The sequence below is a fragment of the Opisthocomus hoazin genome, chromosome 25 (assembly GCF_030867145.1).
Source record: "Opisthocomus hoazin isolate bOpiHoa1 chromosome 25, bOpiHoa1.hap1, whole genome shotgun sequence".
NCBI classification, from domain to species: Eukaryota; Metazoa; Chordata; class Aves; order Opisthocomiformes; family Opisthocomidae; genus Opisthocomus; species Opisthocomus hoazin.
In genome coordinates this window covers 8268727-8294700 of record NC_134438.1, presented here as the reverse complement: position 1 = coordinate 8294700, position 25974 = coordinate 8268727, and the positions used below count along the sequence as shown (strand labels likewise).

At 56.7% G+C, this 25974-nt stretch overlaps 1 protein-coding gene across 4 annotated transcripts; it reads left to right on the top strand.

Moving 5' to 3' along the window:
* Positions 1–203: 203 nt before the first annotated feature.
* On the top strand, positions 204–24868 carry FKBP5 (FKBP prolyl isomerase 5). Of its 4 annotated transcripts, none has more exons than XM_075442790.1 (13): positions 204–278; positions 7272–7366; positions 7509–7880; positions 12037–12165; positions 13116–13260; positions 13510–13652; positions 14574–14688; positions 18827–18983; positions 19511–19601; positions 21426–21509; positions 22027–22212; positions 23123–23362; positions 24471–24868. In XM_075442790.1, the coding sequence occupies exons 3-13, from the start codon at positions 7872–7874 to the stop codon at positions 24576–24578; spliced, it is 1407 nt and encodes a 468-aa protein (XP_075298905.1). In that variant the 5' UTR covers positions 204–278; positions 7272–7366; positions 7509–7871; the 3' UTR covers positions 24579–24868. The 4 variants fall into 4 exon arrangements, with proteins under 4 accessions (XP_075298905.1, XP_075298903.1, XP_075298904.1 ...); XM_075442788.1 differs by having other exon boundaries at positions 23123–23419; XM_075442789.1 differs by lacking the exon at positions 7509–7880 and having other exon boundaries at positions 210–278; positions 23123–23419.
* The last annotated feature ends 1106 nt before the right edge of the window (positions 24869–25974 follow it).

Genomic DNA, 25974 nt, shown 5'->3' with positions numbered 1-25974 from the left:
TTCCTGCCCCGCTCCGGCGCCGCTGCCCACGGCAAGTGCGCGGGGTGGGCGGGGCGGCCCGTCCCGCCAGGGGAGGGGAGAACGTCGTGATTTGCATACCTCCGCCACCCGACCCAATGAGAAGGCTCAGCGGGCGCCGCCGCCGAGACGGGCAGGGCGCGGCTGCCAATGGGACGCGGGCGGTGGGGCGGGGCCCGGCGGCCGGGGGGACTCGGAGCCGGCGCGGCCGCGCGGTGCCACTCGGAGCCGGGCGGCGGCAGCGCGCGGGGCGACGGAAGGTGGGGACGTGCGTGGGGCGGAGGGACCCCGCGTGGGGCCGGGGGTACTGGGGGGCCCTGCGCGGGTCCCTGCGTGGGGTTGGGGGGTGCGGAGGGACCCTGCGTGGGTCCGAGGGGTGCTGGGGGTCCCTGAGTGGGTTCGGGGGGTACTGGGGGACCCGGCATGAGACCGTGCGTGGGGCTGGGGAACCCGGCGTGGGGCCGAGGGTTCTGGGAGACCATGCGGGGATCCCTGCGTGGGGCCGGGGGGTGCTGAAAGACCCGGCGTGGGTCCGCGCGTGAGTCCGGGGGGTGCTGGAGGACCCTGTGTGGGGCTAGGGGTCCCTGTGTGGGGCCCTGAGTGGGGTTGGGGGGTGCTGGGGGACCCTGAGTGGGGCTGGAGGTCCCTGCGTGGGGCCGTGGAGTGCTGGGGGACCCTGAGTGGGTCGTTGCGTGGGTTTGGGGGACTGGGGGAACCCTGCGTGCAGCTGGCGGTGCCTTCGCTGGGGGCAGGCTCGGGGGTGCCTCGCGTGGGGCTGGGGTACCCCTGCGTGGGGCTGCATGGTCCGTGTAGGGCTGGAGGAATACCGTGGGTCGACGTGGGGCTGGGGGGGGATAGCGTGGGGCTGTATGGGGGGCAATGGGGTCCTGCGTGGGGCTGGGGAGTCGCGTGGGGAAGGGGATGGGGTCCCCACCCCAGTGCAGGGGATGGGGGGTGTTAGCACAGAGGTCCCCGAGTGTTGCTGGGCTGCACTGGGCTGGGAACGAGGTGCCACCGGTGGGTTGGGGTCCCACCAGGCGGGGGTCGGTGTCCGCCGTTTGTGCTGGCTGCTCGAGGGAGGGGATTCTTCATTTTTTCCCCCACTTTTTCTCACAAAACGAAGCTCCTCTGCTCGGCTGTGTGGTTTCCCCCGACAGCACCCACGCCGCGGGTGCACCCAGACGGGTGGTCCCACGGGCAGCACCTACGGGCGATCGCACCACGTAAATGGGATTTTTTTTTTTTTATTTTTTTTTTTTATTGAAGCTTGTGCTGTTTTTCTAACAGAAACTCTTCCAAAGCTCCTTTTTTTATTTTGTTAAACCGCGGGTTCGGGTCGGGAAGGAGCGTTGTGCGCGCTGAGCTATGGGGGCTTGGGGCGGGGGGGGGTTACATCCGTTAGCGGCGTGTCCCTGGCCAGTGGTTTCCACAATTCTGTCTGTGCTGGGCCCTTGTGTCGAGGAGATGGGGCCGAGCTGCTGCCATGAGGGGAAAAAACCTTGAAAAATGAAAAAACCCCACTGCCCAGGGGTGATATTTGAGAATTTAGATGGTGGCTCTGCATAAGGAGCTGGTTAAACTGTCGAGGTGGGTTTAGGACATTGCTGGGGCTTCAAATCCAGCCTGGAAACTGGGATTATAAATTAAAAAAGGAAAGTTGAAGGCGCAAATCATTCTTTCCCTTAAAATGTGGGGACGCTGCATCCCTCCTGCCTCCTTCCCTGCCCGGCCAAGGGCTGAGGGGGGAGAAGATCATTAAATCCACCCAGCAGAGCCTGCACCTGGCTTTTACGGGATGCTTTCCCAGGTGCGGTGGGTTTGGGCTGGGCGGCGATGCTGTGCTCGGAGATGCTTGGGTTTGATTTATTTTCAGCCTGGTGCCCTAGAAGTGGGACAAAACTGCCGGGGGGGGGGGGGGGGGGGGAGACAGGAACACCGCCAAAGCAGAGGGAACGATGGCTGCTGCGGGCAAGGGGTGAGTCAGGAGTGTGGGGCTGAGCAGGGATAAATTTCCAGTGGTGCTGAGGGTTTTCCAGCCCAAAGTGGGGATGCGGGGGTCCCTGGGTGGGATGCGGGGGTCCCTGGGTGGGATGCCGGGGTCCTTGGTGGGATGCCAGGGTCCTCAGTGAGATGCTGGTCCTTGGCCCCACAGCGTGAGGGGTGATGACGGCATCCTCTGGGACGCAGGGGGAGGAAGGTGAGGGTGCGATGGAGCTGGGTGCTCGCAGGAGCCAGAGGTGGTGGGGTGCTGGTGGAGGAAGGGGTGGCCGGGGGTGTCTTGGGGGGGCTTGGAGCAGGCAGGGGTTGTGCTGGAGAAAATGCGTGATGGCGTGGGGGGAAAAATTAAAAGCAGATTTCTAGGGAATTGTGGAGAAGGCTGCCCAGGGCGGTGGGGGAGTCCCCATCCCTGGAGGGGTTCAAAAACCGTGCGGCTGTGGCACTTGGGGACATGGTTTAGCAGGCGTGGGGGTGCTGGGGTGACGGTTGGACTTGGTCATCTTAGAGGTCTTTTCCAGCCTTAATAATTCTGTGATTCTGAGTTACTGCTTCTGCCGAAACTGGGAGGGATGATGGCACGTGGCCTCTGGTGTGGCTTTGGGCTGGGGGGTGGAGCGGGTTCGGGGGGACGGCTGGCACGGTGCGAGCTGCTCGCCATGCCCAGCCTGCCCGGAGCGAGGTGTCGGCCGCAGTGGCAGCTTGTGCGGTGATTCCTTCTTCTTTTTTTTTTTTTCCAAAAATAAAAGCAAACAATCACAGCTTCCCAAGGCTGGATTTGCCCAGCACGCGCTCAAATGGTACCGCTGTCCTTTCCCAGCGTGGGTAGAGCGTCTCCCTGCTGGGATGAGCCAGCAGAGAAGGACAATTCCCAAGCAAAAACCAAACTGCGTCCTGCACGAACATCACTGCTGTGTAATTAGGCAGGTTTTAATTACCGGCTTGCAGAAGAAAGTTTGCTGTAAGGCTCGAGATGCTCAGCACTAGGACCCCATGCTCTGTCTGGCTGCGGCTCTCCGGGCTGGCTCAGGGGGAAAAAGTATTTTATAAAATATATGGAGAGTAATTTGCTTGTTGTTTATGCTTTTATGCTAATTTATGTTTTATTTGATATTCGCTGGCAGTTATAGATATTTGGATAAAGTTGTTGCAGCCCCTTGAGGGAGCTGCGGAGCTCGCACCGCTAATCAGCGGCGGGGCGAGGGTTGTGGCGTCGTAACGCCGTGCGTTGGTGGGCGAGAGGGAACGGCCACGGGCGCTCGGGTGGGCGAGTCGTTCATGTGAGTTGTTCGTTACGGAGCCGGCGAGCTTTTTCCATCAGCAATAGTTGGGGTTGAAATAAGGATTTCGGATTTTGCAAGTGAGTGTGTTGGAAAATTGGGAAAATAGGAGTAAAGTAACTGTTGGGAGTGGCGAGGGGGGAGGATGAGGGACCGCAGTTAAATTTTGTTCTGCCTGTGATGTCCCGTGTTCGTAAATAGTAGGAAAATTAGGAAAAAAAAAAAAAACTTTTAGGAAATTAGCGTCATTAAAAGTATTCCGGTTTCAAGTATTTTTTGATTTATGCTAATTTTAGTCCCAGAATTCAATAAATGGAGCTCTGGGAGGCACCACCTCTTCTTGCGCGCTGGTACCATCACCTCTGGGGTGCGACCCCAAAGCCGCAGCACCCCCGGCAGCCTCCGGACCCCCGGGCTGAGCCCCCCACCCCACGGCGATGCTGGTCCTGCTCCCCCCCGGTCGCTTTGGCTGCTCGTGGCGTTTCTCTGTTCTCGCCAAGAAATCCGGATCGGGCGCGGGGCGAGGCTGGCGTTTCGCCGCACGCCGGGAATTGCCGTTTGCCCGCTGCGATTTGGCGTTTGTAGGCCGTTGGCGCGCATGTGGCTTCGAAAAAAAATAAGGTCTTGGGTGCTGGGTGATTTTGGGGTGCGCAGGGTTGGGGCCGAGTTGGGGATCCTCCCCTGGGACTCGGCACAGGGGCTCTCGAGGTGCCGCCGAGCGCTGGCGCGTGGGGAATAAGCAATTAATAAGCAATTAAATAGAGCATTTCCACTGCCCGGGGGGGGTTGCTGTGGTTTAGGGGCACCTGGCTGCAAGCTGGGTGTCGAAAGCCCTAAATCTGTTGCGAGCAATGAGCTACTTTTAGAAATAATAATAATAAAAATTAAATCAAGTTTAATTGTCACATTTGTTCTGGAGAAAAGGCGCAATCAGAGCAGAGTTGGCAAACACGGCGTTCCTTGTTTATTCCCATTTTGTCTCTATTTTAGTTCCCCCAAGCTGTCTCTTACAGTCGGGTTCGCTGGCTGCTGGCGTCGCTGCTGCCGGGAGGGTGCTCCCAGCTCTCCCGGGGTGCGCCGGGAACCCTCCCGTTTCACAGCCAGAGCTGGAATATCGCTTCCCGGTGTCCTGAAAAGCCTGGCTGGCTCCGTGCTCGCTGCTTTGGGCCGGGGGAGAGGGCGCGCCGAGGGGAGCCTGCTCGTTCCCGACAGCAACGAACCCGCTTGGAGGGTGCCAGGGGGTGGGCAGCGGGATGTCAAGTGCTCCTCGCTTTTTAAAGATGGTTTATATAACCTGCTTGGCTATATCATTACATTTTTTTTTCCCCCCTTCCAGTTACACAATCCTAATTTACGAAAGCGTTAGGAAATTGCCTTCCCCGCTGTTACGTGAGCGTCTGCGTGTGATGGGCTCTGAGCTTGGGACGATGCCGCGCTCGGCCCCGCTGCCAGCCACCTCCCGAGAAGCTCAGGCCGGTGTGGAACAGCTATTTATACACTTATTACTGGGGATTTTTATTATTATTGTTGTTGTTCCCCCCATCGGAGGCTGTGTCAGCCCCTCTGGGAGTGGGCTGGGTGCGGGCTGGTGCCTCTCCCTGCTGTCGGAGAGCAGAGGCTTCGCTGCCGGCTCCGGCGTTCCTGGGTTTTTCCCGGTATTTTCGGGATGTGCCGCTTGCGGCAGAGGCTGGTGGTGATTTTTGCGGTGGGAGCAGCTGAAATCTTCCCTGGGACCGGGGCCGGCTTCGGGGGCCGGCAGAGCGGGAGCCGCAGAGCATCACTGTGCGAAACCCTCGACCTCATCCCATCCCTGGCAGCTTCTCCCCTTGGAGGAGCAACAGCCCGTAAATGTTCATGGCTTTTGCTTTCCCCGGTATACGTTTGTCCTTTGGAATAAAGGAGGGGAAAAAAAATTATATCGCTTGAGTTTTTTATTTTTTTCCATTTCATATTAAAGCAATTTCTTGTTTTGAAGCGACCTGGAAAAACCACCAAGCAAACATCGCCTTGCTGCGCAGCCAGCGAAGGAGCCAGATGATTTTTAATGGGTTTATATTGTAAACTCGGGGAGGGGGAAAAAAAAAAAAATCCCCTTCCTGAAAGTCTTTCGCGTGTCGCTGGTGCGGGCGCGCTCGCCGCGCTCCCGGGGGATGCAGACAGGCTGAGCCCATCGTGCTCGCTGTCGAAATATTTGTTCTGGCAGGGAGCAGCGAGCCGTCCTGCTCACTTGTTCCTCTCGCTGCAGCTGAAACTTGAGGGCAGCCTCTTATTCAACGTTATTTAAAAATAAAAAAAAAAAATTAGTTACGGCTTGGATCTTCACTCAAACCACTTCAGAGGCTTAAAAATATTAGCTAGGCTAAACGATTAAGTGAGTGTGACGGGAACACATACCCTTGTATTTAAGTTAGCCGCATGCAGGAGTTTCCTTTTCTCCCTTCGTTATTCTCTTAATTGCTAAAAAACCTCCCTGTGCTGCTGTAGCACCGATACCCTCTGGTCCTCGGGAGGTGGCTCGGGATACAGGCGGCTGCATCCGTCTCTGGGGTGTCCGGTGCCGGGATGCGAGGCTGTGGGGCGGCTGGCGGCGGGATGCAGGGGGTGCTCGGGGGGATGCTCAGGGGGGTACCGCTGGCTCCGTGGGCAGGAGGAGTTAACCCTGGAGCAGCGGATGAAGGAGACCAGGGAGTTCGCTGCCTTCGCCCTGGGTGCAATGGAGGTTCCTCGGGGTGCTGGGCGATTCGAGCAGCTCTGTTTGTGTGTTGTTGGGGTTTTTTTTGAATAAAAGTTGCCATGACTGACCCGCCAGGATGTTAGCTGCTTGCACAATGTGCACGCGAGGGAGTAAATCGATCCATGTGAGTCTTACTCAGCTAGCAATAATTTAAATTTTGTGGCTTTGCTGTTTATTTTAAAGGGGGGGGGGCAAAGTCAAGTGGCCTGGATTTAAAAAAAAAAAAAAAAAGGATTTTTAAATCGAGCTGTAGTGTAGGAGTGTGAGAAATGGCACTCGCTGGCTGGGCACATCCTTAAGTGTCGAGATGGAGCTGAGGATTACGTGGGGCTGCCTTGTTGGGCTTAAGGAAGGTCGTACTGTCTTAAAAATCCCAATTTTCCTTGATTACCAACTCAAACACAGTCTCCCCGGGTCTCTGCTCCGCAGGCTGGCGTTGAAACACCCTCGCCCGGGGAAAATCGCTGCTCCGGTCGTCCCCTCTGCTGCTGCACGGGGCCGGTCGGCTCAGTGCGGAGGTGTTTTATTAGAAAAAATAGTTTTCGAGATCAAGGGGGGAAGCGAAACCACGGTGGGACGGTGGAGAGAGCCCAGCTGCTGCGCTAATTGGGTTGTTCTTCGTTATCTGTTGGGGGCTGTGCCGAGGATGGGGGTGCATCCCCGTGCTGCTGCCCGGCTCGCGGGGCCGAGGTTGGGGCGATGCTGGCTGGGATTCGGGGCCCCGGTACGGTCAGCCTTGCTGGCTTTTAGCCTGACCTTTGCGTTTTAAAGCAACTCCCTCCCGTGTTGCAACCCGCAGCGTTGAGGGCTGGCGCAGTGGCAGCGAAAGCGCTTGGTGCTGAGTCTGAAAAAACAAACCCCAGAGCCCTCGGCTCGGATTTTTCCACCCTGTTAATTTTCATCCTGCCTTTCCGCGACGGTCGATAAAAAAAGTTGGACAGAGGATAGCCGTTCTCCTGCCCCCCCTGTTGTTTTTTTGAAGCTGATGGGAAGATGCTGGACGCTGTTTTACGGACACGGCGAGTCAAAGCACCTTCCCGCGGCTGCGGGGAGCAGAGGAGCTGCCGCGGGAGGCTTTCTCCACGATCTCGTCACCCATTTCTGACCGTGGTGGAGCATGGGCTGTGGCTTAAAACGACCATCTCGGTTCCTCCTTCTCCTTCAACCTTATTTTAGAATAAAGCACGTGTGAGTTTTTAAAATTTTATTATTTATTTTTAAATTTTTTCTCCCCTTCTTACCAGCCATTGGTGCGGAATCCCCACGGCATCTCCGGGTGGGCACCTCCCAGGACCCCTCTGGACCTTCAGCCCTTCTCCAGCGATCGCATGGTGGCAAGGTGAGACCCTCAAGCCCCCCTCCGCTCCCCCCCCAGCCTTTCTCTTCCCCCTCCCTTTCCCCTCCCACGAGCCTCTGGGGAGGGAGCTGCAACGTGAAGTTTCCATTTGGAGCTGGCAAATTCCTGGTATGCCGATTTCTAGGAAACGTGGCTCGGGATCGTGTGCTCGCTGAAACCCTAGCATGTGCGATACCTGTCTGTCCTCAGCCTGTGGTCGGCCATCTGCATCCCATTCTCCGCTCGGAATTTTCTCATATGTCTCTGGGCTGGAAGATGGCAACATCCGTGTGGAGAGGGAATTGGAAAAACTAATGGCTTGTTGTCACGGCGCGGACTTCTGCGCAGCGTGTGCTGGCGGGGTGCGGCGGGCAGCCTCCCGGAGCGGAGTTTTTGTCGGGTGCAAGGCGTGTGCGAAGGGGAAACGGCTTCGGGATGCGCCCGTTGCCTCGCTGCGGAGCCCTGGCGTCGCTGGCCGACAGCCTGGAGAACACGCAGCGCTCGGAGGATGCTGAAGGTGGGGAAGGCACCAGCCACAGCCCAGCTTAAAAAGGGGGGGGGGGGGGGGGGGAAAGGCCTTTTGTTGTACCTGCTGTAACAAAAACCAGATGAAAAGCTGGCGTAGAATGCATTTTTCTGAAGCAGCGGCTGAATTAATGTCTGATTGCATGGCAGTGCTAAAATCGGGGTCTTGGCCGCAGCGCTGCCGGGCTGTGTTGGGGCGTGCAGGGGGATGCTCTGCCTGGGCAGCCCCTGCCCGCTGCGGGCGGCTTCATTGCTCGCAGGCATCGTTTGCTCCTGAGCGTCGATCGCGGGGATGCTGCTCTCCGTCTGGAGGAGGGGGAAAAAGGAATACTGGCAACCGCTGGTGGGTGTTGGGGAAGACGGTGAATCTGCATGCGGGGAGGATGCAGCCATCGTCGCTTTTGAGCCATTTGATGAGTTTCTGTTCGTTTAGCGGGGCTGAGGACAGGCGTGCGCGGGGGGGTTGGGGTGTGCTGGTCGGCGCGAAGCGCGCATCGTGCACGTGTAGGAGCCTCCCGAGCTCGCCAGCCTCCTTCTTTGCTCAGCTAGAAGCTCATTCATCGATTTCTTATTAGTTAACGCTGAAAGAGTTGCAGTTGGAGGAGAGATTGCATCCAGATGTCAAAACCCCTGGATTTTAAAGCTGGTTTATTACAGCTCTTAAATTACAGATTAAACAGCGACACTGATTTTTCGGGTCATCCCATAGAGTGGGGGCTGATTAAAAGCGAGCAGGTGAAACCCCCAAAGCCTTCCGTTGAGCTCGGAGGAGCAGCTTTGCCTTTTCATGGGGCCTGGGGAGGGCAGAGGTGGCAGCTCTGGGTCCCCGTCAGCACTGGGCTGGTGGCCGGAGGCATGGACCGGGTGCCAGCGTTGGGCTCGGAGCTCGAGCCGGGGCGTTTTGGGGGGTTTGCAGACTCGTGCGAGGGGCTTTGCTTCAGCGTGGGAGAAATCAGGCTGTGCAGAACCGCCCCAAAAATGTGCAGAACTGCCCCCAAAATGTGCAGAACCGCCCCGCCGTCCATGCACACCTTTCCTGGGGCGTGCTCTGGGTTTCTTTAATTACTTTCCCCCCGGCTTTTATTCTCCCTGCGTGGAAATGCCTTCCCTCTCGGTGGCTTTTCAGCGATGTTGGGTGGAGGAGGATCCCCAGCCCCGGGGGTTCAACCCTTCCCCACCCTCGCTGCTGCTCCCAACCATCCCTATCGACATCCCGGGGAACTGGAGCAGCGTGGGTCTGCGGAGGAGGGAGGATGGTTCAGCCTGGCTCCATTTACAGCCTGGCAGTGTTCAGCTGGTGGGTAACAGCAGCAGCAGAGCAGGACCTGCCTGGGGTGTCGGAAACACCTGGAGGCTTCTGCGCAGGGTGATGAATTAATCCCCTCCCGGTATCCGGAGCACGCGTGGTCCCGCAGTGAGAGGATTCAGGCTCTGACACCTCCAGCAACCTTGCACGGCTCTTGGTGACAGCCCCCAGCTCCCTGGTATTTAAATCTCGGGGGAGCAGCAGATATATGGGGGTTTTTCCCCTCCCCCTACAACTGTTTGTTTCAAATTAATTGGGATTTTGGACCCCAGCCAGCCTCCTGCTGCTGCTCCAAACCAGAGATAAGCGGCAGCTCCGCGGTCTTTAATCTAGTTGGAGCCGTTTTCGCTGGCCCGGAGGAGTCTCGAGCTCTTTCATAACGTGGACCACATCTTAGCAGCCAGTCTTGCGGGCTCCATCCCTCCCACCGCTTCTGACGCAGAGCATCTCCCCTCCCGCTCGCCTTGGCCAGCTTCCCTGGATGACTCCACTAATTGCTTACGTAGAAAAATAATGAGAAGGATGCGTATGATATATTTTTAGATGTCTCTTGGTGGGATTTAGTAACCGGCGAGCCGGAGCCAGCACCTCCCTTTCCGTCTTCTGCATCCCAGTGCTGGCTGCTTAGTTGACCTTGGGAGTTTCTGCCCCAGGAGGTGGCACGTCTTTTGCAAGCTGCTCCTCTTTTTTTGGGCTCCTCCTGGTCCTTAATAAATGGGTTATGGATGCTGCATCCCTGGTGCTGCACAGGACCTGTGCTGGGAAGCCCTGAGCTGGTGTGTGGTGCCAGCAGCGTGCCCATGCCACGATGGGCACCACCACCTCCTCGCTCATCTCCAGAAGGACGGCCATGGTGGTGGCAGGGCAGCGTGGACCATGGTGGCTTGGAGGCCATCTCAGTGCCCAAATCAGAATGGTTTGTGTTGGAAGAGACCTTTAAAGGCCGTCTAGTCCAACCCCCCTGTAAAGAGCAGGTCCATCGTCAACTGGATCAGGTTGCTCAGAGCCCCATCCAACCTGGCCTTGAGTGGTTCCAGGGATGGGGTATCTCCCACCTTTCTGGGCAGCCTGTGCCAGGGCCTCACCACCCTCGCTGTAAGAAAACCTGTTCCGAAGTAACCGATGGCATGTTTTCCAATGTATAAATACCCACGAGGTGACGAGTCGCAGCACCACGTTGCTTTTTTTAGTGGTTTTTTTTAGGTGTTCCCACCTGAAGCCTCAGCAGAGCAGGGGAGAGGGAGCAGATGTGAAATCTCATTAAATGTTACGCCAAAGACTGTCATAATTGAGCATTGCAGCGAGTGGTTCCCTTATTTTTCGATTTGCTTCTTCCACTGCGGGGCTCTTTGTGTCTCGGTGGCTTCCTGTGCCGGGGGGGCCGGGCTCCGGCTCTTCCCTTTCCACCCGGGCGCGAAGAGCGCGATTCTTCTTGCAGCACAACTTGTCTGCCCTTGGAGCTGAAAACATCCTTTCTTTGCCCTTTTCGAGTCCCCTGAATGAAGGATTTCTCCTGCTGGTTGACATCAGCTTCCACACCAAAGGCTGTGGGGAAGTTTCGCAACGAGAGCGGCGTTGGTGGATCTGGTTTCTGTCTTCAACCCATCGCTTTCTAATTCTCCATCACATGTTTCCTTGATTACGTCTCGCACAGCAGCGCGGCTACCAAAATAGCCGGATGGTCTGAAGGAAAGCATCAGGAAATCGTGTTTTTCCAACTGTCGGCAATTCTCTTTCCACCGGGCAGCGTTCGAAAAAGTTGGCGAGTGACGAGAAACGGGGCTTTGCTGGCACCTCGGCTGCCCGCGCGGTGACGTGAGGAGCGCGGTGCTGCAGCAGTTTGTCCAAAAAAACCCCAATTTCTTCGAGTCTTGCTGTGGATCTTCCCTTTATCCACTCAAATAGCTGGGATTCTTTTGGTGGTGGGCTTGGTTTAGTTTTTGGAGAAGAGGCTTCCTGTGCCTTGAGGACTTGCCGTGCGGGGCGATGCCTCGCTTGCCTGAGGCTTGGAGCTTGGTCTCTCCTTGGGGTGTTCGTGGTGGGCAAGGCAGAGCGAGGTTTGCTTGGGGTTGAGGTGCTGCTTTCCGAATAGTGGTGTCTCTGACAGATAGGTGGTTCCTCGTGGAAAATAATCTTGGATTACATAAAATAACTCAGAAGGCAAATGCTAGCCTGATGCGCCCATACCCAAGGGGTGCCCACCTCGATGTGAGCCGGAAGGGATGGGTGAAGCTTGGTGGCCATCAGCCCTGTGCTTCTTGCCGGAAGGGACGGGTGAAGCTTGGTGGCCATCAGCCCTTTGCTTCTTGCCTGTGAGGACTTTCCATCTCTTGGCTTCGCCGTTGCCGTCCCCATCTGCCGATGTGGGTGCTTCAGCGCCAGTCCTGCGTCAAAGTGCCGTTGCGTCGATAGAGCGTCACCGCAGAAGATCCTGGTGGGTGGAAGCACCCCGAGATCAGCTGCCACGCTTTGCCTGGTGTCGGGAGCCGGTTGGGTGGTGCGTGGGTTCCCTGCCGGTGCGTTTTGGGGCAAAATTCTGGCTGGGGGAGCCTCCCAAGGCAACGCCAGGGGTGCAGTGTTGACCGAGGGAGGCTGAAGATGAAGACCAGGAGGCTCCGTGAGCTGTCCCCGAGCAGTGAGGACCCCCCGCGTCGCACATCAGGCTTTCCTGCGCCGCGGTTCCTCGGAGCCTGGGTGGCCCCTGGGAAGGGATTTTCCGCTCTGCAGGCTTGAGACGTGCTCGAAGCTTCCTGCCCCGGCCCCGAGCTGCTGATTTTTCTTTAACCCTTTCCTCTGACCCCACCTCCCAGGGTCCTGACGGGTTCCTGCTGTGTCTCCCCAGGTCCAGGGCTTATGCAAGGCGACCATGACCACTGATGAGGCCACCAAGAGCGAAGGTGAAGTGCAGCCGGCGGCGCTGGCCGAGCGCGGGGAGGACATCACGCCGGCTCGAGACCGGGGGGTCCTGAAGGTGAGGGGGGCTGCCGGGAGGGTCCTGCCTTGCCTTCTGCCTTTTGGGGTCGTGTTGGTGGGCGCTGTCCCCAGCCCTTGGTGTTTTGCAGGGCTGTAGGACTGATTTTTTTTTTTAATTCGAAAGACGAAGGAGATGAATATCACTTGGGATAAAGAAGGACGGAGTGGTGTTCGAGACGGATGGGTTCAGGCTGCTCAATGAATTTCGCTGCTATTGTGTTCCTAATCAGATTATTAGCTGTAAATCCACAAAGCATTTTTGTGTGACTCACGGACGTTAGAAAGAGCACATTACTGAGGTCACCCAGTCGGCTCCACAACCCCTTGTTCGTATTCAGGGCTGTTTCTGGATGGTTCTGCTCCCCAGCGCTTGCTCTTCTCCAGTTGAGCAGGACCTTTCCTCTAAGAATAGCATCCTCCCCTGCTCCATCCGCAGCTCGAGAACTGCTTGTTCCAGGCTGCGGCATTCAGAAAAAAACACAAAACCAAAACAGAGAAGTGTTGACAAGGAGCGAGTAGTGAAATGACACACCCCTGCGAGCAGAGTGTGTACGGGCAGAGCGCGAGCGCGGTTGCGTTCGCTTCGGGTTTCGATCCCGACGCTGATCCAGACGCCTCCGCGAAGCGCGAACGGGTCTCTGCCCCCAGCCCTGTCCTGCTCCGTCGCCGCGGCTCCGGTGGGGGATTTATTTTTAGGAGCTGGTGGAGGACGAGTTGTATGACTCCCCCTCGAGCCTTCCCTTGGTTTAGAGCAGCGCTGGGGTGTATGCGCGTGTGTGTGTATATATATTTTTATATATATGCATGCCTGTGTGTGTATATGTGTGTATATATATAAAAATGCATATGTGTGTGTATAGATCTGTCTATACATGTGCCCCTCTCTGTCCACACGCATCCTTAGCTGTCCCGTGGTCTCCCTTCTCACGGGTGCTTTCTCTCTCTCAGATTATTAAACGACCTGGGAGCGAAGATGAGTCGCCCATGATCGGGGACAAGGTTTACGTCCACTACAAAGGCAAACTGGCCAACGGTAAAAAATTCGACTCCAGCCGCGATCGGAACGAGCCCTTCGTCTTCAGCCTGGGGAAGGGTGAGCCAGGCCGGGGGGTCTGTCCAGGGGGATCCCTGGGGGGCGGTGGGCTGATCCCGAGGGGACGGTTGGCTGATCCCGGCGGCGGTGGGAGCCTGTTGCCGGACAGATGGACAGCGTCAGCCCTGCCTTAAGTGACTTCTGAGTGTGTTTTTTGGGGGGAGGGGGTTCCATCGTCGCAGCACCCAGGCTGGGTGTTCTCTGGGCTGCCGGTCGCTCCCTCCTGCCTGACGTCTGCCTCTCTCCTAGGTCAGGTAATCAAGGCGTGGGACATCGGGGTGGCCACCATGAAGAAGGGAGAGGTCTGCTACTTGCTCTGCAAACCAGAGTACGCCTACGGCTCTGCTGGCAGTGCCCCCAAAATCCCCTCCAATGCCACCCTCTTTTTCGAGGCGAGTAATGCCGGCGAGCCGGCGCATGGATGAGCTCGCTCGCTGCCGCTCTGCCTTGCCAGCCAGCTCAGAAATTAAAAAAAAAAAACCAAAAACAACCCAACAAAAACCCCAGCTCGGATTCCTGAAACGTGTCCCTCTGCTCCAGGAACCGCTGCCAGGGTTTTCTCAGAAATTGTGTCTGGGCTGGAGAGACTGGGACTGCAGCTCCGGCTGGGGAGAGCCCCGCTGCCGGGGCCGGGGGGGGGGAGCAGGCAGATTCCTCGTTTCAAAAATGTACATGGGAAGGAGAAAGCAGCTGGGAAATGCCTCTGGGCACTGAAAACGGATTCGTGCCGCGGGCGGTAGGGAAGGCAGGGTTTTGGCATGGGGCGCTGGCTGGGCAGGGCTGGCTGGGACAAGACGGTGGGGTGGGAGGAAGGGGTCTGTGGGACAGGGCGGTGGAGTGGGAGGAAGGGGTCTGTGGGGTGGGAGGAAGGGGTCTGTCCAAAGCTAAGGCTTAGTCCTTCCAAGCCCAGCGGGGACTAAGCCGTGGGTCGGAGCTGGTCCTGTCAGAGAGGGAGGGGGAAGCTCCTGCCCGTGCTGGTCCCAGGCAGCTTCCACAGCATCTTCCAGTCCCGGCCGCGTTGTGCCCTTAGAGGCTTTAATAAACTTATTTTTGCTGTTACTTTGTGTTACGCTTCAGGTACTGGATGTGTCCCAATTTCTAATAAATTGGGTGTATTATGCTGCGGCTTGGAGCTGGCTTTTATGGGCAACTTCTGCTCGTCAGCTGAATGGAGAATTAGCTGGCTTGGCTCTCCAGCCGGAGGATGAACTGCCGCTTTGTGCCTTTCCTGTTGTTCTTCTCCTCTCCTTCCTCCTCCCTGAGCTCTGCCCACCTTGTCTTCATTATTTTTTTTTTTATTTTATTTTTTTTAGGTTGAGCTGCTTGACTTCAAAGGCGAGGACTTGTTTGAGGACGGAGGGATAATCCGGAGGATCAAGAGGAAGGGAGAAGGTTACTCCAACCCTAACGAAGGTGCCACGGTGGAAAGTGAGTGCCGGTCCCTCCGCGGCGGGGGCTGGAGGGGTGAGCCTGCCCCGGGGCAGCCCCGCTTGCTTCTCCCAAGCAAGGAGCTGCCGGCACCGCGTAGGTGGCCTTGCGTCGCGGTGGGCTGCGGTTACACCCATCCGGAGCCCGGACGGGATGGAGAGGGGCTGGGAGAGCAGCGGCTCACTGCCTGCCCGGGGATGCTGCGCCGAGCTCTCCTGGGCACGGTGCCGGCAGCCGGGCTGATTGGAAAACCTCAAGCTGCGGGAGCAGCCAGGCAGGGCTGGAGCGACCACTGGAAGATAACCTGCACGCTGTTTTCTGAGTCGTGTTGGCAAACGCGTCCCTGCGAGCCCCGCTGCCACTCAGCCGGCGGCTGGGGGAGGATGGAGGGAGCAAACCTGCGGGGTTTTGGGGCTCGGATGTCTCCCCCGACCCTTTGGCATCCATCGCAGTGTCCAAGCTGCTCCGGGATGTGCCGGCTGCCAAAACCCTGGCTCTGCCTCGCCTCGCAAGCATCGGCAGCCGGGATACCCTCGGTCAGTGGCATCCCTTGGTGAGCGCGGCGGGCAGCGACGCAGGCGCCAGCAGCTGCTTTGGCCTCCTGTTCCGATGTCAATTGGAGCTTTGGTGGGTTTTATTGCATCTGTTGCAGAATGGAGCTGTTTCTTCCCCCCCCCCCAACAGCCAGAGGGCTGCTGCTGATGGGGGGGGCGGGAAGGAAGTTAATGTGGAGGGCTCGCTGAGGTTGGGATGCTCTCAGCCGATGCCAGAGGACGATGAGCTCAGGCCCTGCCGGGCTCTCCCCGTTCTGGTCACGTTTCTGGAGCAGAGGTTTCGTGAGGCTGGATGGGGGAAGTCAGGCTCGTTTTTTTACTTTTTTTCCTCCTCAAGAGCCACTTGGCCACAGACGCAGAGCTCGCTCCGTCCGGGAGGCAGTTACTTGCTTTTCTCCCTTTCAGAGCTCCCGTACACAAAGATTAACTCCCTTTAGTGAAGAAGAAATTGGATCTGAGTTGTGACAGCTCATAAAGCTCACCGCCTTGGAACGGCTCATGCTTCTAACGAGGCTTTTTTTTAAGGAAAAATGAGTTTTTGACTCACTCAGCTGTCTGCCTCTCGCAGTGAGCATCCTAGCTGGGGACCAGCCATCAGCTGAGCTTAAGCCGGCTCCACTACCCCAAAGATTAAACTCAGAGACTAAATATAGTGGAAATCATTGTAGATCCAGTGTTCCTCTGTATTTCCATCGGGTCTGAGCGCGTTCCAGGCAGCGTCGTGCCCCGTGCGGAGGGCGGGGAGAGCCCTAGTCACTCTGTGGTTGTTCCCTTTGGAGCTCGAGGTTTTTCCGATGGTTTAATGGCTCCGGAGGGGGCTGGGGCAGGGAGGGGGGAGGCACCAGCCAGGAATCCTTTCTCTGGAAGGACATAAGGAGCCAAACAACGAGGCTCGTCGTACGCCTGCCGCACCCCCACAGCCTGCTGCTGCTTTCCCCATTTCAAACGCCAGCGTCCGTCGGAGCAGTCGCTGCGAGCGGGAGCAGACGCCTGGTCAGGGTCCAGGAGATCGATGCCCTCCGAGGCGATCCTGCGTCACCGGTGTTCCTTGCGCAGGGCGGAGACGGGGAACGCGGCGCCGATCCCGCCGGCAGCCCGCCCGCCGTGCCAGCCGCTCCGTCCGCAGCCACGCGCTCCCGCGGCGTGTGATCCCTTTGGACCTCTGCATCGCTAGACGTCCCTGTCCATCCAGGGGCTGGAGACCCTGAAATACATCCCTCTGAGAGAGGATGAGGAGAAGCAGCTCCAGGCAGCCTTGCATGAGCGTTTTGGGTGCAAATAGGCTTTTTATTAATTTTTTCTATAACAAATGCAGTGCTGTTTATGGTGGGCGCCGGGCACGGAGCGGCCGTGGGGCCGGCATGGCAGCCCGTCCGGGGACAAGGCTGGGACCCAGGGGAGCAGCGATGCCTTCTCTCAGCTGCATGTTTGGGAGGTGCATCGCTGCTGGAGTTAGGCTGGGAGAAACCACGCTTCCAGGAGCAAGCGTCTCCAGGCTGGCGTTTTGAGAGCGTTTTTATAGGTTTGAAGTTTCGCAGACCCTGACTCGCGGTTGTTGTCCCTAAAGCCCCGGCTGCAGTCGAAATCTGGCATTCCAGCTTCTGTTACAACCTTTCCCCCCCCACCCCTCCTCCTTCTCCGTTTTTAATCTGAGTACAAATTGCTGTCAGCACATCAAGTTCGTGTGCCAGCCGCACTCGGTACACTCTGTTCTCAGCTCTTCAAAAACAAAATCGCTGCAGGCACCGAGAGAACAATAAGTCAGGGCTGCAACCGGAGTGATGTTCCTTCGGTGGCTTTTTTTTTTTTCCCTGTAATCCAAGAGCGACTGCAGCCAGCTGACCTGCTCCTGGAAACCCGAGCGGAGATTTTTTCCCCTTTGCCCGGTGTATTTTATGTGCAGCTAAAATAGAGCAAAGCTGTCTTCGAAGGGAAGCATCCTCCTGTGCGTCCTGGTTTAAAGTGGGATCTTCCCGTTGCTGCCACATCCCACTGGGGACAGGGGACCTGGGCGAGCTCTAGTGCTGCTTTTGGGGTCAGGGATTATGGATCCGTACTCACTGGGAGAGATGGCGTGGTGCTGTGGGGTTGCTGGGTTACCTGTATTTTAGGCTGAATTTTCATCTTTTCTGTGGCTAAGAAAATAGCCAGCTTGGGTATGGGTAGTGCAGAAGCAGAGGTCGGCCCCGGAGGAGCTGGATTTGCCTTTCGTCCTCATCCCGAGCCGGGTGAGCACACACCAGCCTGAGCCTCACAGTTGCTGTGCACCAGTGAGGAATGCAGGATGCGTCCCGGGGTGCTGGCAAGCGTGTGAGCATCCTCTGCTCTGCCGTGCTGAGTCCCAGCGTGGCTTTGGTGGCAGGAGCGGGGCGAAGAGGCAGAGCTCGGTCTCCCATCCCCATGGTGGGGAGAGCATCCCCAAGGGCTGGACCTGCCCTGGGAACGGGGATCTGCCTGCGGTCTTGCTCCGTGCGTCTCATCCCGGGGACTTTCCGTAGGTCCCAGGGCAGGGAAGTGTCCGTGAGGCAGAGACGGGCAAGTTTCCTTCAGCTCAGGCTGCAGCGCTGCCATACGGAGCCCAGACCCTCTCGGCCGTGTCCGGCACGGTGTCTGCTTGCCCTCACCTCCTGCCACCCGGGGTGGGATGCTCAGTGCCCTGAGGTAGCTCAGGTCCCATCCTGCTCGTCCCATCCTGCTCTCTCGGCTCTGCAGCGAGCGAAGGTAAAGCTCACATCCTTCCAGGCTGCGAAGCCTTTAAACACAGTTGTACCAACATTAATGCCTACTGTGAATTTTTCCTCTTAAAAAGCCTTTTTTTGGGGTTTTTTGGCTTTTTTTAAGCAATACGTAGGAGTTCCTTACAAAGTTGCTTTTACTTTATACCTCCCTGCACGCATATGCCTTGTACACTGCAAGCAGAGTGCAAAGAGCATAAAACTGTCCCTTAAAGCCCGCAACGTCTTCGGGATCAAATAAATAACGAATAATCTTGCTGTGGAAACCCAGCCAGGAGTACCAGGTGGCGAACGTGCCAGGTACCCGGTGTCCGCTCCGGCTGCGCTTCTGCCAGCGTCTGGGGCTGGAACAGTGCGGTTATTGGTTGAAGATTTAAAAAAAAAATAAATAAATAATGTTTATCTTGTACTTTGAGTTCTTAGAGGCAGGAGAACATAGCCTTGTTCTCGAGGTAGAAGGCAGGGCGGTATAGGACGGTATGGAAGATTTGTAATCGCCGTGATAAACTCTGCGTGGCGGCGTGCCAGGAGCAATATCCAGTTCCAGTAAGACTTGACTCGTGCCGTGGAGTGTGAGGGGAACATATTAGTCACGATGTTTATCTGTTGTCTGGTCCTTGGTTAGACGAGATATGCCTCTCTTGCTTTTCAGCAACGTTCCCAAGCCCTCCCCATCCCCCTCTGCTCATCAGGGGCTCCTTGGCTGCCCCCAGCCCCTTCCAGCGCCGGAGGCTGTGCTGGGTTTTGGGAGATCTGCTTTAGAAAGTGCTTTATAAGGTGCTTTCTTTGGAGCCCACCTTGCCTCGGTTTGGGCGGCTCTGGGTGCGATCGCCTCTCCCCTCCCCACAGTTCACCTGGAGGGATTCTGCGGCGGCACCAGGTTCGACTGCAAAGACGTGAAGTTCGTGGTGGGCGAAGGAGAGGACCACGACATCCCCATCGGCATCGACAAAGCCCTGGAGAAGATGCAGAGGGGAGAGCACTGCGTCCTCTACCTCGGGCCACGGTAAGGAGCGTCCCTGCGGGGATGCAGTCGACTTCGAAGCTTCCAGTGTCCGAGGTCATTCCCACACTCGTGGAGGATGGCGATCCCAAAAACGGGACTCTCCAGGAGAGCCTCGGGTTAGCAGGGCCGCAGGGCCAGCCATCGACCAGCGGGGTGTAGGCAGGAATCTTGAGATAGTTTAAAAAAATCAGGTAAAAGGGGTTTATCCAAGTCTTGCAGCTGAAAGGAAAATGTCTCGCTGGAAATCACCAGGGCTGGGTCCTTACACTGGAGAGAAACTCGTGTAAAAAGACGGAGTTGACGCAGCCCAAAAGGAGGATTCCCAACATACAATGCATCAGATATTGTCAAATATCTTTCCTCATGGCAAATAACATCATCCTGGCCCCAAAACGTTAGAAGGCTGCAGGCATGGAGCTGGGTGTGAGACAGAATTGGTGACCTGGGTCTGAGTTAATGGCCAGACGCTGCCAAAAGGAGGATTTCCACCACCACCCCCCTCTGACAGCCGCTTTCTGCCCTCGCAGGTACGGCTTCGGCGAGGCGGGGAAGCCGAAATACGGCATCCAGGCGAACGCGGAGCTGGTGTACGAGGTTACGCTGAAAAGTTTTGAAAAGGTGAGGGCAGGAGCGGTCCCTCCCCGGGTTACGGGAAGGCCGGGCTCTTCGCAGCGTCCACCCTTTGTCCCTGGCGTGGCTGCAGCCCGGCCCCCGCTGAAGCGGAGACGTCACCAAGGATCTTGGTGTTCTGAGTTTGTTCTTCTCTGTTGGTTTGTTTTATTTTGCTGGCTGGGGTCCAAGGCTGGTTCTCTTATTTGCTCCTAGCCTTGTTCCTTTTGTACTGTCTTTTTTTTCTTTTTTTTCCCTTTTTTTCTTTTTTTTCCCTTTTTTCTTTTTTCCCTTTTTTCTTTTTTCCCTTTTTTCTTTTTTTCCCTTTTTTCTTTTTTTCCCTTTTTTCTTTTTTTCCCTTTTTTCTTTTTTTCCCTTTTTTCTTTTTTTCCCTTTTTTCTTTTTTTCCCTTTTTTCTTTTTTCCCTTTTTTCTTTTTTTCCCTTTTTTCTTTTTTTCCCTTTTTTCTTTTTTTCCCTTTTTTCTTTTTTTCCCTTTTTTCTTTTTTTCCCTTTTTTCTTTTTTTCCCTTTTTTCTTTTTTTCCCTTTTTTCTTTTTTTCCCTTTTTTCTTTTTTTCCCTTTTTTCTTTTTTTCCCTTTTTTCTTTTTTTCCCTTTTTTCTTTTTTTCCCTTTTTTCCCCCCTTTTTTCCCCCCCTTTGGTCCCCTTTTTTCCCCCCCTTTGGTCCCCTTTTTTCCCCCCCTTTGGTCCCCTTTTTTCCCCCCCTTTGGTCCCCTTTTTTCCCCCCCTTTGGTCCCCTTTTTTCCCCCCCTTTGGTCCCCTTTTTTCCCCCCCTTTGGTCCCCTTTTTTCCCCCCCTTTGGTCCCCTTTTTTCCCCCCCTTTGGTCCCCTTTTTTCCCCCCCTTTGGTCCCCTTTTTTCCCCCCCTTTGGTCCCCTTTTTTCCCCCCCCCCGTTGTCCCCTTTCCCTCCCCCCGTTGTCCCCTTTCCCTCCCCCCTGTTGTCCCCTTTCCCTCCCCCCTGTTGTCCCCTTTCCCTCCCCCCTGTTGTCCCCTTTCCCTCCCCCCTGTTGTCCCCTTTCCCTCCCCCCTGTTGTCCCCTTTCCCTCCCCCCTGTTGTCCCCTTTCCCTCCCCCCTGTTGTCCCCTTTCCCTCCCCCCTGTTGTCCCCTTTCCCTCCCCCCTGTTGTCCCCTTTCCCTCCCCCCTGTTGTCCCCTTTCCCTCCCCCCTGTTGTCCCCTTTCCCTCCCCCCTGTTGTCCCCTTTCTCTCCCCCCTGTTGTCCCCTTTTTCTCCCTTTTTTTTCTTTTCCCCTGGGCTGCACAGCTAAAAGCTGGCGTGTCTGGCTGGCTAGCCCCAGGTTACTCAGCTCACACCAAGCTGGCTGTGCCCATGGGGAGGCTGGGGACGGGATGCAGGAGATGCCCATGGGATGGGGCAGGTGCTGTTGTGCCGCATCCCCAGCTGGGTCCCTTCCCCACCCCATCCCCCTGGCCGGAGCGGGAGGGAGACCCACCACATCCCCGCTCTGCCAGGGGATGTCTCTTCCCACCCTCCTCTTCCCTTTTTGGAGTTTATTTTTTGTCTGTTTTTTCCTCCTGGGGGGTTGCGGTGGACAAACTACCTTGCTCGGGGGGAAGTCCCAAACCTGGCAAGGCTTTCTCTGTTGTAAAGGGCTCCAGGTCCGCACCCCAACATGTGCTCTGGGCGTCTCCTCGTCCCCAGTCCCTCAAATTAAAAAAGTTGCCGGGTTCACCCTATGTAAGACTGCCTTGACGAGCCCTGCTTGTTAACGAGCAGTGCTAGAAGGCCGTGTGGTCCTGCCGGGTGCGGTGGGCTGCCGTGCTCTGCTGGGACTGCTCCAAGTGTTTCTTTGCAGGCCAAGGAGTCGTGGGAGATGGACACCAAAGAGAAGCTGGAGCAGGCTGCCGTTGTCAAGGAGAAAGGCACGATGTACTTCAAGGTTTGTAAAAGTCGGAGCAAGGGAGATGGAGATAAATCTGGGGTGACGGATACACGACTTAGCAGTCGGCAGTGTCGAAGAAGCCGTGTCCCCCCCAAACGGCGCTGGGCAGGGCGAGTCCTGCCCTTGCTCTGCCTTTTTCTCGCTCCCTGAGATACCTGCTCCTTTCCCGGCATCGCCGTGCCCACGTGCGCTCGCTGCAGAGTGGGACAGCAGATCAGACTCTTCCCAGGGCTGGATGTGGCCAGGGCTAATGCCGAGGGGCTTAATGCCAGTCTGGGGCACCCCGATGCTCCTCTGCTCTGTGCAGAGGAGGAACGCAAGCTCTGACTTGGCTTTTTGCGGGGCCAGCAGCTCTGGCCAGGCCCCAGCTGTAGGTGTTCAGCATCCTCCTTTCTTCCTTTATTTATTTAACACACCACATTCAACTCATAACCTGTTTGCAGGCTGTTTCGGGAGCAGACCCAGCGTTGTCGGCACGGGTTCCTCTAGCCTCTTCTTCTTTGCTCCATCCCAGGAAGGCAAATACCTGCAGGCGGTGATTCAGTATGGGAAGATCGTGTCCTGGCTGGAAATGGAGTACGGCTTGTCTGAGAAAGAGTCGAAAGCCTCCGACTCCTTCCTCCTGGCTGCCTTCCTCAACCTGGCCATGTGCTACCTGAAGCTGCGAGAATACGCCAAAGCCGTCGAGTGCTGCGATAAGGTAGAGGCACGCGAGCCTGGGGCTTGGAGCATCCTCTCCTCTCGCATTTTTTTACTGGGAGCGTGGGGGGTTTTGAATTTCTGTATAAGAATCAGTTTCCAAGAGGCGGTGGGATGGTGGCATCCCTTCTGCCCCTCGGGTTCTCCGAGGATGCTGCGTGCTTAGGAGACTGCAGGAGCAAAAGTGCGTTTTGGAGTTCAAAATCCACCTGGGCATACGCTTAGAACAGCTTTTGAGGCAAAGCCAGACCCGCGTGGATGGACGCTGCATGGACCGACAGCCTGAGGACGCTGTTCGGGTCTGCCCGGGCTGGACCTGGGCGCTGGGTGCCGGTCTGGAGCCGGAGCTGCAGCCGGTCAAGTCCCTTGAGGGGGTGGGATGGGGCTTTGCCATTCCCTAAGAGAGCAGCAACCTTGTCTGTGTCAGGAAACTGTGAATTCTTTTATAAAAGGCTTAGATTTCAGCATCCTGCGTGTGGGAAAGCTGGGAAAGCTGGTTGCCGTAATCAAAAAGGCGAATAATCGGAGATGCTTTTACTCAAGGAAAAGAACGTGATTGCTGAAATAGGGAGACAAAACCACGTTTAATGCGTTGGCTCCCTTGCTCCAAGCTCTCTGTGCTCCGGTGGGTTCAGGTTTAGCGTTTACACCTGATTCCTTGTCTGTAGGTTTCTCTCCCACCACCTCTGCCACTCTCGGGGGGATTTTATGCGACGAGAAATATTTCATCAACCAAACTATATTAATGACTTGCCAACTGCTAACGGAGGCGAGTCAGTTTTTGTAGAGCAAGCGCTCTGGAGACTTCATGCTGCCTTGTCCTAATTTTGGCAGATTTAGTGAGGCTTCAGCCTTAAGGGGGGGGCCTCGGGGGAGCCCCAGGTTGCTGAGAGGGCCCTGTGTGTTCCCAGGCACTGGGACTGGACCAGGACAACGAGAAGGGCTTGTACCGGCGGGGCGAAGCCAGGTTGTTGATGAATGAGTTTGAGCTGGCGAAATGTGACTTTCAAAAAGTGCTGGAAGTGAATCCACAGAACAAAGCGGCGAAATCCCAGATCTCCGTCTGTCAGAAGAAAACGAAGGAGCACAACGAGCGGGACCGGCGGATCTACGCCAACATGTTCGCAAAGTTTGCGGAGAGGGATGCCAAGGTGCGTGTTGCCCGTTTTTTGGCCGTCTGGCAGGCTGTGCTGAAGGATGCTCGGCAGGTTTGTGATGAGGGGTGACGGGTTAAAACAGTTAAAGTATAAATCAGGCTGAGGATGGAGGGACAGAGCCTGCTGCGGTGGGAAAAAGTGGTTCATTTCTTGGTCTCTCTTACGCAGAGGCTGCCATCAGATGCTCGGTCATCAATAAAAGTATTTGCAGTGCGAGCTGACAACAGGGTTGGCATTTGTACTTCATTTTGCTGTTCCCAGCTAGTGACTGTTGATGACCTCCTGGTAGCCGGTAAAATAAAATGTCATCCTGTCTCTGGCAAGGCCAAGGGTATTTTGAGACATGATAGTATGGGTTTCCTGAAGCTGGTAAGGCAATAGCCTGCTCCTCTGCTCCTAGGGAGGGATCGCTGTCTCGTAACAGGCTCTCATCCAAAATTCCTCTGAACAAAACCCGGTGTACTGTAACGAGAGAGGACGCAGCTTTGCAAGCCACCTGCATGGGTCATTTTTAGTACGATCTCTGCTGACCCCGTGCCTGGAGGCTGAGGCTGGGGAGTTAGTGACCAGTGCAGACCCTGGCTGCCGGCACCGCGGAGCATTGGTGGTGGGGAGAGTCACTGCTGGAGCAGCCGTAAGGCTTTACCGTGCCTTCGTGCTCCTCACCTGCAGCCACACCGCGTGTGTGGGCTGCACCCGGTCCCGTATCGCCGCTCGGGTGCTGCTGCCTGATCCCCGTGTCCCTCTCCTCCGTGCCCCTGCATCCCTGCATCCCTCCATCCAGGCTCACTCTGTGCCGGTCCCCTGCTCCCGTTGAGGTGGGTCGCATCATTCCCAGTGGATCCCGTCATTCCCAGTGGATCCCATACCTTCCCCAAAAGCTCGCTGAGCCGGTGAGGTTTGACCTCTGCCAGGCGCTGAGGCAAGAAAATGGGAGCCTCTGGTTGAGCTGTGGTGGTCGATGGGTGGGGGGGAGCCGGGGGGGAATTTTGCCTGCGCTGCTGGGCTTGGCGGCCTGTACTCATCCCCAGCATCGCCGTCATCTGCCTGCTCTTACCTTCTCCTGGTTCCAGCTCCGTGTGCTTTATCTGCTGTTTTGCAGGAAGCAGCTAGCAAAACCGGAGTTGAAAAAGCAGCGGAGAAAGCAGCGTGTGAAAAGGGACCGAAAACTCCTGGTGCTGAAGATGAAGAGGCCGAAGGACACGTATGATGAAGGAGGAGGGGAAGAGAGAGCCTCCTGCCCTTGGCCCGTGCAGAAGAAGGTTGCTGCCAGCCCTTTGGGACTCGCCAGTGTTTTCTTGTAAAGCTTGTTACAGTTTGTGTGATCGTGGAAGCAAAAAGCACCTCGCAAAGAAAAAAGAATCCTGTCCCACCACCCTGGGTGCGCTCGGGGGCAGAGCGGGAGCGGCGGGATGCCGTGGGACCACCGCACATGGAACAAATTGCTTTTAAACAGAGAGAAAGGGGAAAAAAACCAAAATAAATAAAAATTGAAACTTGGCTCTTGGGAGGTTTCCGTAGGCAGCTTGTCCCGGCTCCCTTGGCTTCGTGTCGGCTGTCGGCGCAGCATCCCGGGTCCTCCCAGAGGAGCTGGGATGCGGGAGATGCTCCTCGTGTGCTGCAGTGCTGCCTCCGGCACCCGACTGCGCCGTGCCGGTGCCGCGGTGCCTGCGCCAGCCCCGAGCACACGGGGGGTGGCCACGGGCACGGTGAGCTGCTGGAGCCCAGGGCTGGCTGACGGGCACCCGGAGCACCCTGAGTGCACGCCGGGATGGAGAGGGACGTTGGTTTTCTCTCCTGGTGGCCTCTTCCCTGTGGCCGAAGGGGTTGCGGTGCGGTGCTGGGCGTGAGGGCGAGGACCACCATCCCCTCCGCTGCAGCCCCTCGGTCCGGGGACATCATTTGCCTTTAAAGCACTGGTTTAGGGGGGGATTTTATCTTTTGAAGGAGTTGGTTTCTATTTCCTTAGGGGGGCAAAAGCCTCCTGTCAAGCTCCACTGCTCGCAGGTGCTCAGTCCACAGCCTGCGCCCCGTCCCTTGGCTTCCAGCGTTAAATGGGACTTTTATGGCTTTTTTGGGGTCTGTACGGGGGAGGGAAAAAAAGAGCAGGTTGAGACGTTGTGGTTTGGAAAGCGAGTGGCTGGGTCTGAGCTGGTGCTGTGGGTTTACAGCTCGCCATGGCGAGGGGGTCCGCGGCGTGCGCGGGTGCATCGCGTCCCTGTGCTGGTGCTGCCGCCCATGCCATCGTCCCCCTCCGTCCTAAAGGGACACCGTCACTACCGCGTGAGAGCAGCTTTACGGTTGAGATTTTTCCCTGTCTGTTCTATGTAATCCCCCTTTTGGAGCTTGAAAATAAACAACTGAAAGAAAAAAAAGAATAAATAAAGCTTTTTCTCTGGATCCTGCTCGGCAAAGGGGAGGTCTGGGGGGAGGACGGGCGCGCTCTGCCCTGCCTGGAGATGCCCTGGCTCCAGTGAGGGCCTCGTTATGGAATTATTGGTGTCCCCAAGGACTGATGCTGCCCCTTTTTGTCGGCACCGTTGTTCCCTGGAGAGCCGGGGAAGGGTCGGCATGTCGTGCTGTGGCGATGCCTGGCTGAGGGATGC

Bases quoted from the DNA above. Each gene is read 5' to 3' on its own strand.
- FKBP5 (XM_075442788.1), top strand. The intron at 13,261-13,509 runs GTGAGCCAGGCC...CCTCTCTCCTAG, and splicing joins CGTCTTCAGCCTGGGGAAGG to GTCAGGTAATCAAGGCGTGG. The intron at 22,213-23,122 runs GTAGAGGCACGC...GTGTGTTCCCAG, and splicing joins CCGTCGAGTGCTGCGATAAG to GCACTGGGACTGGACCAGGA.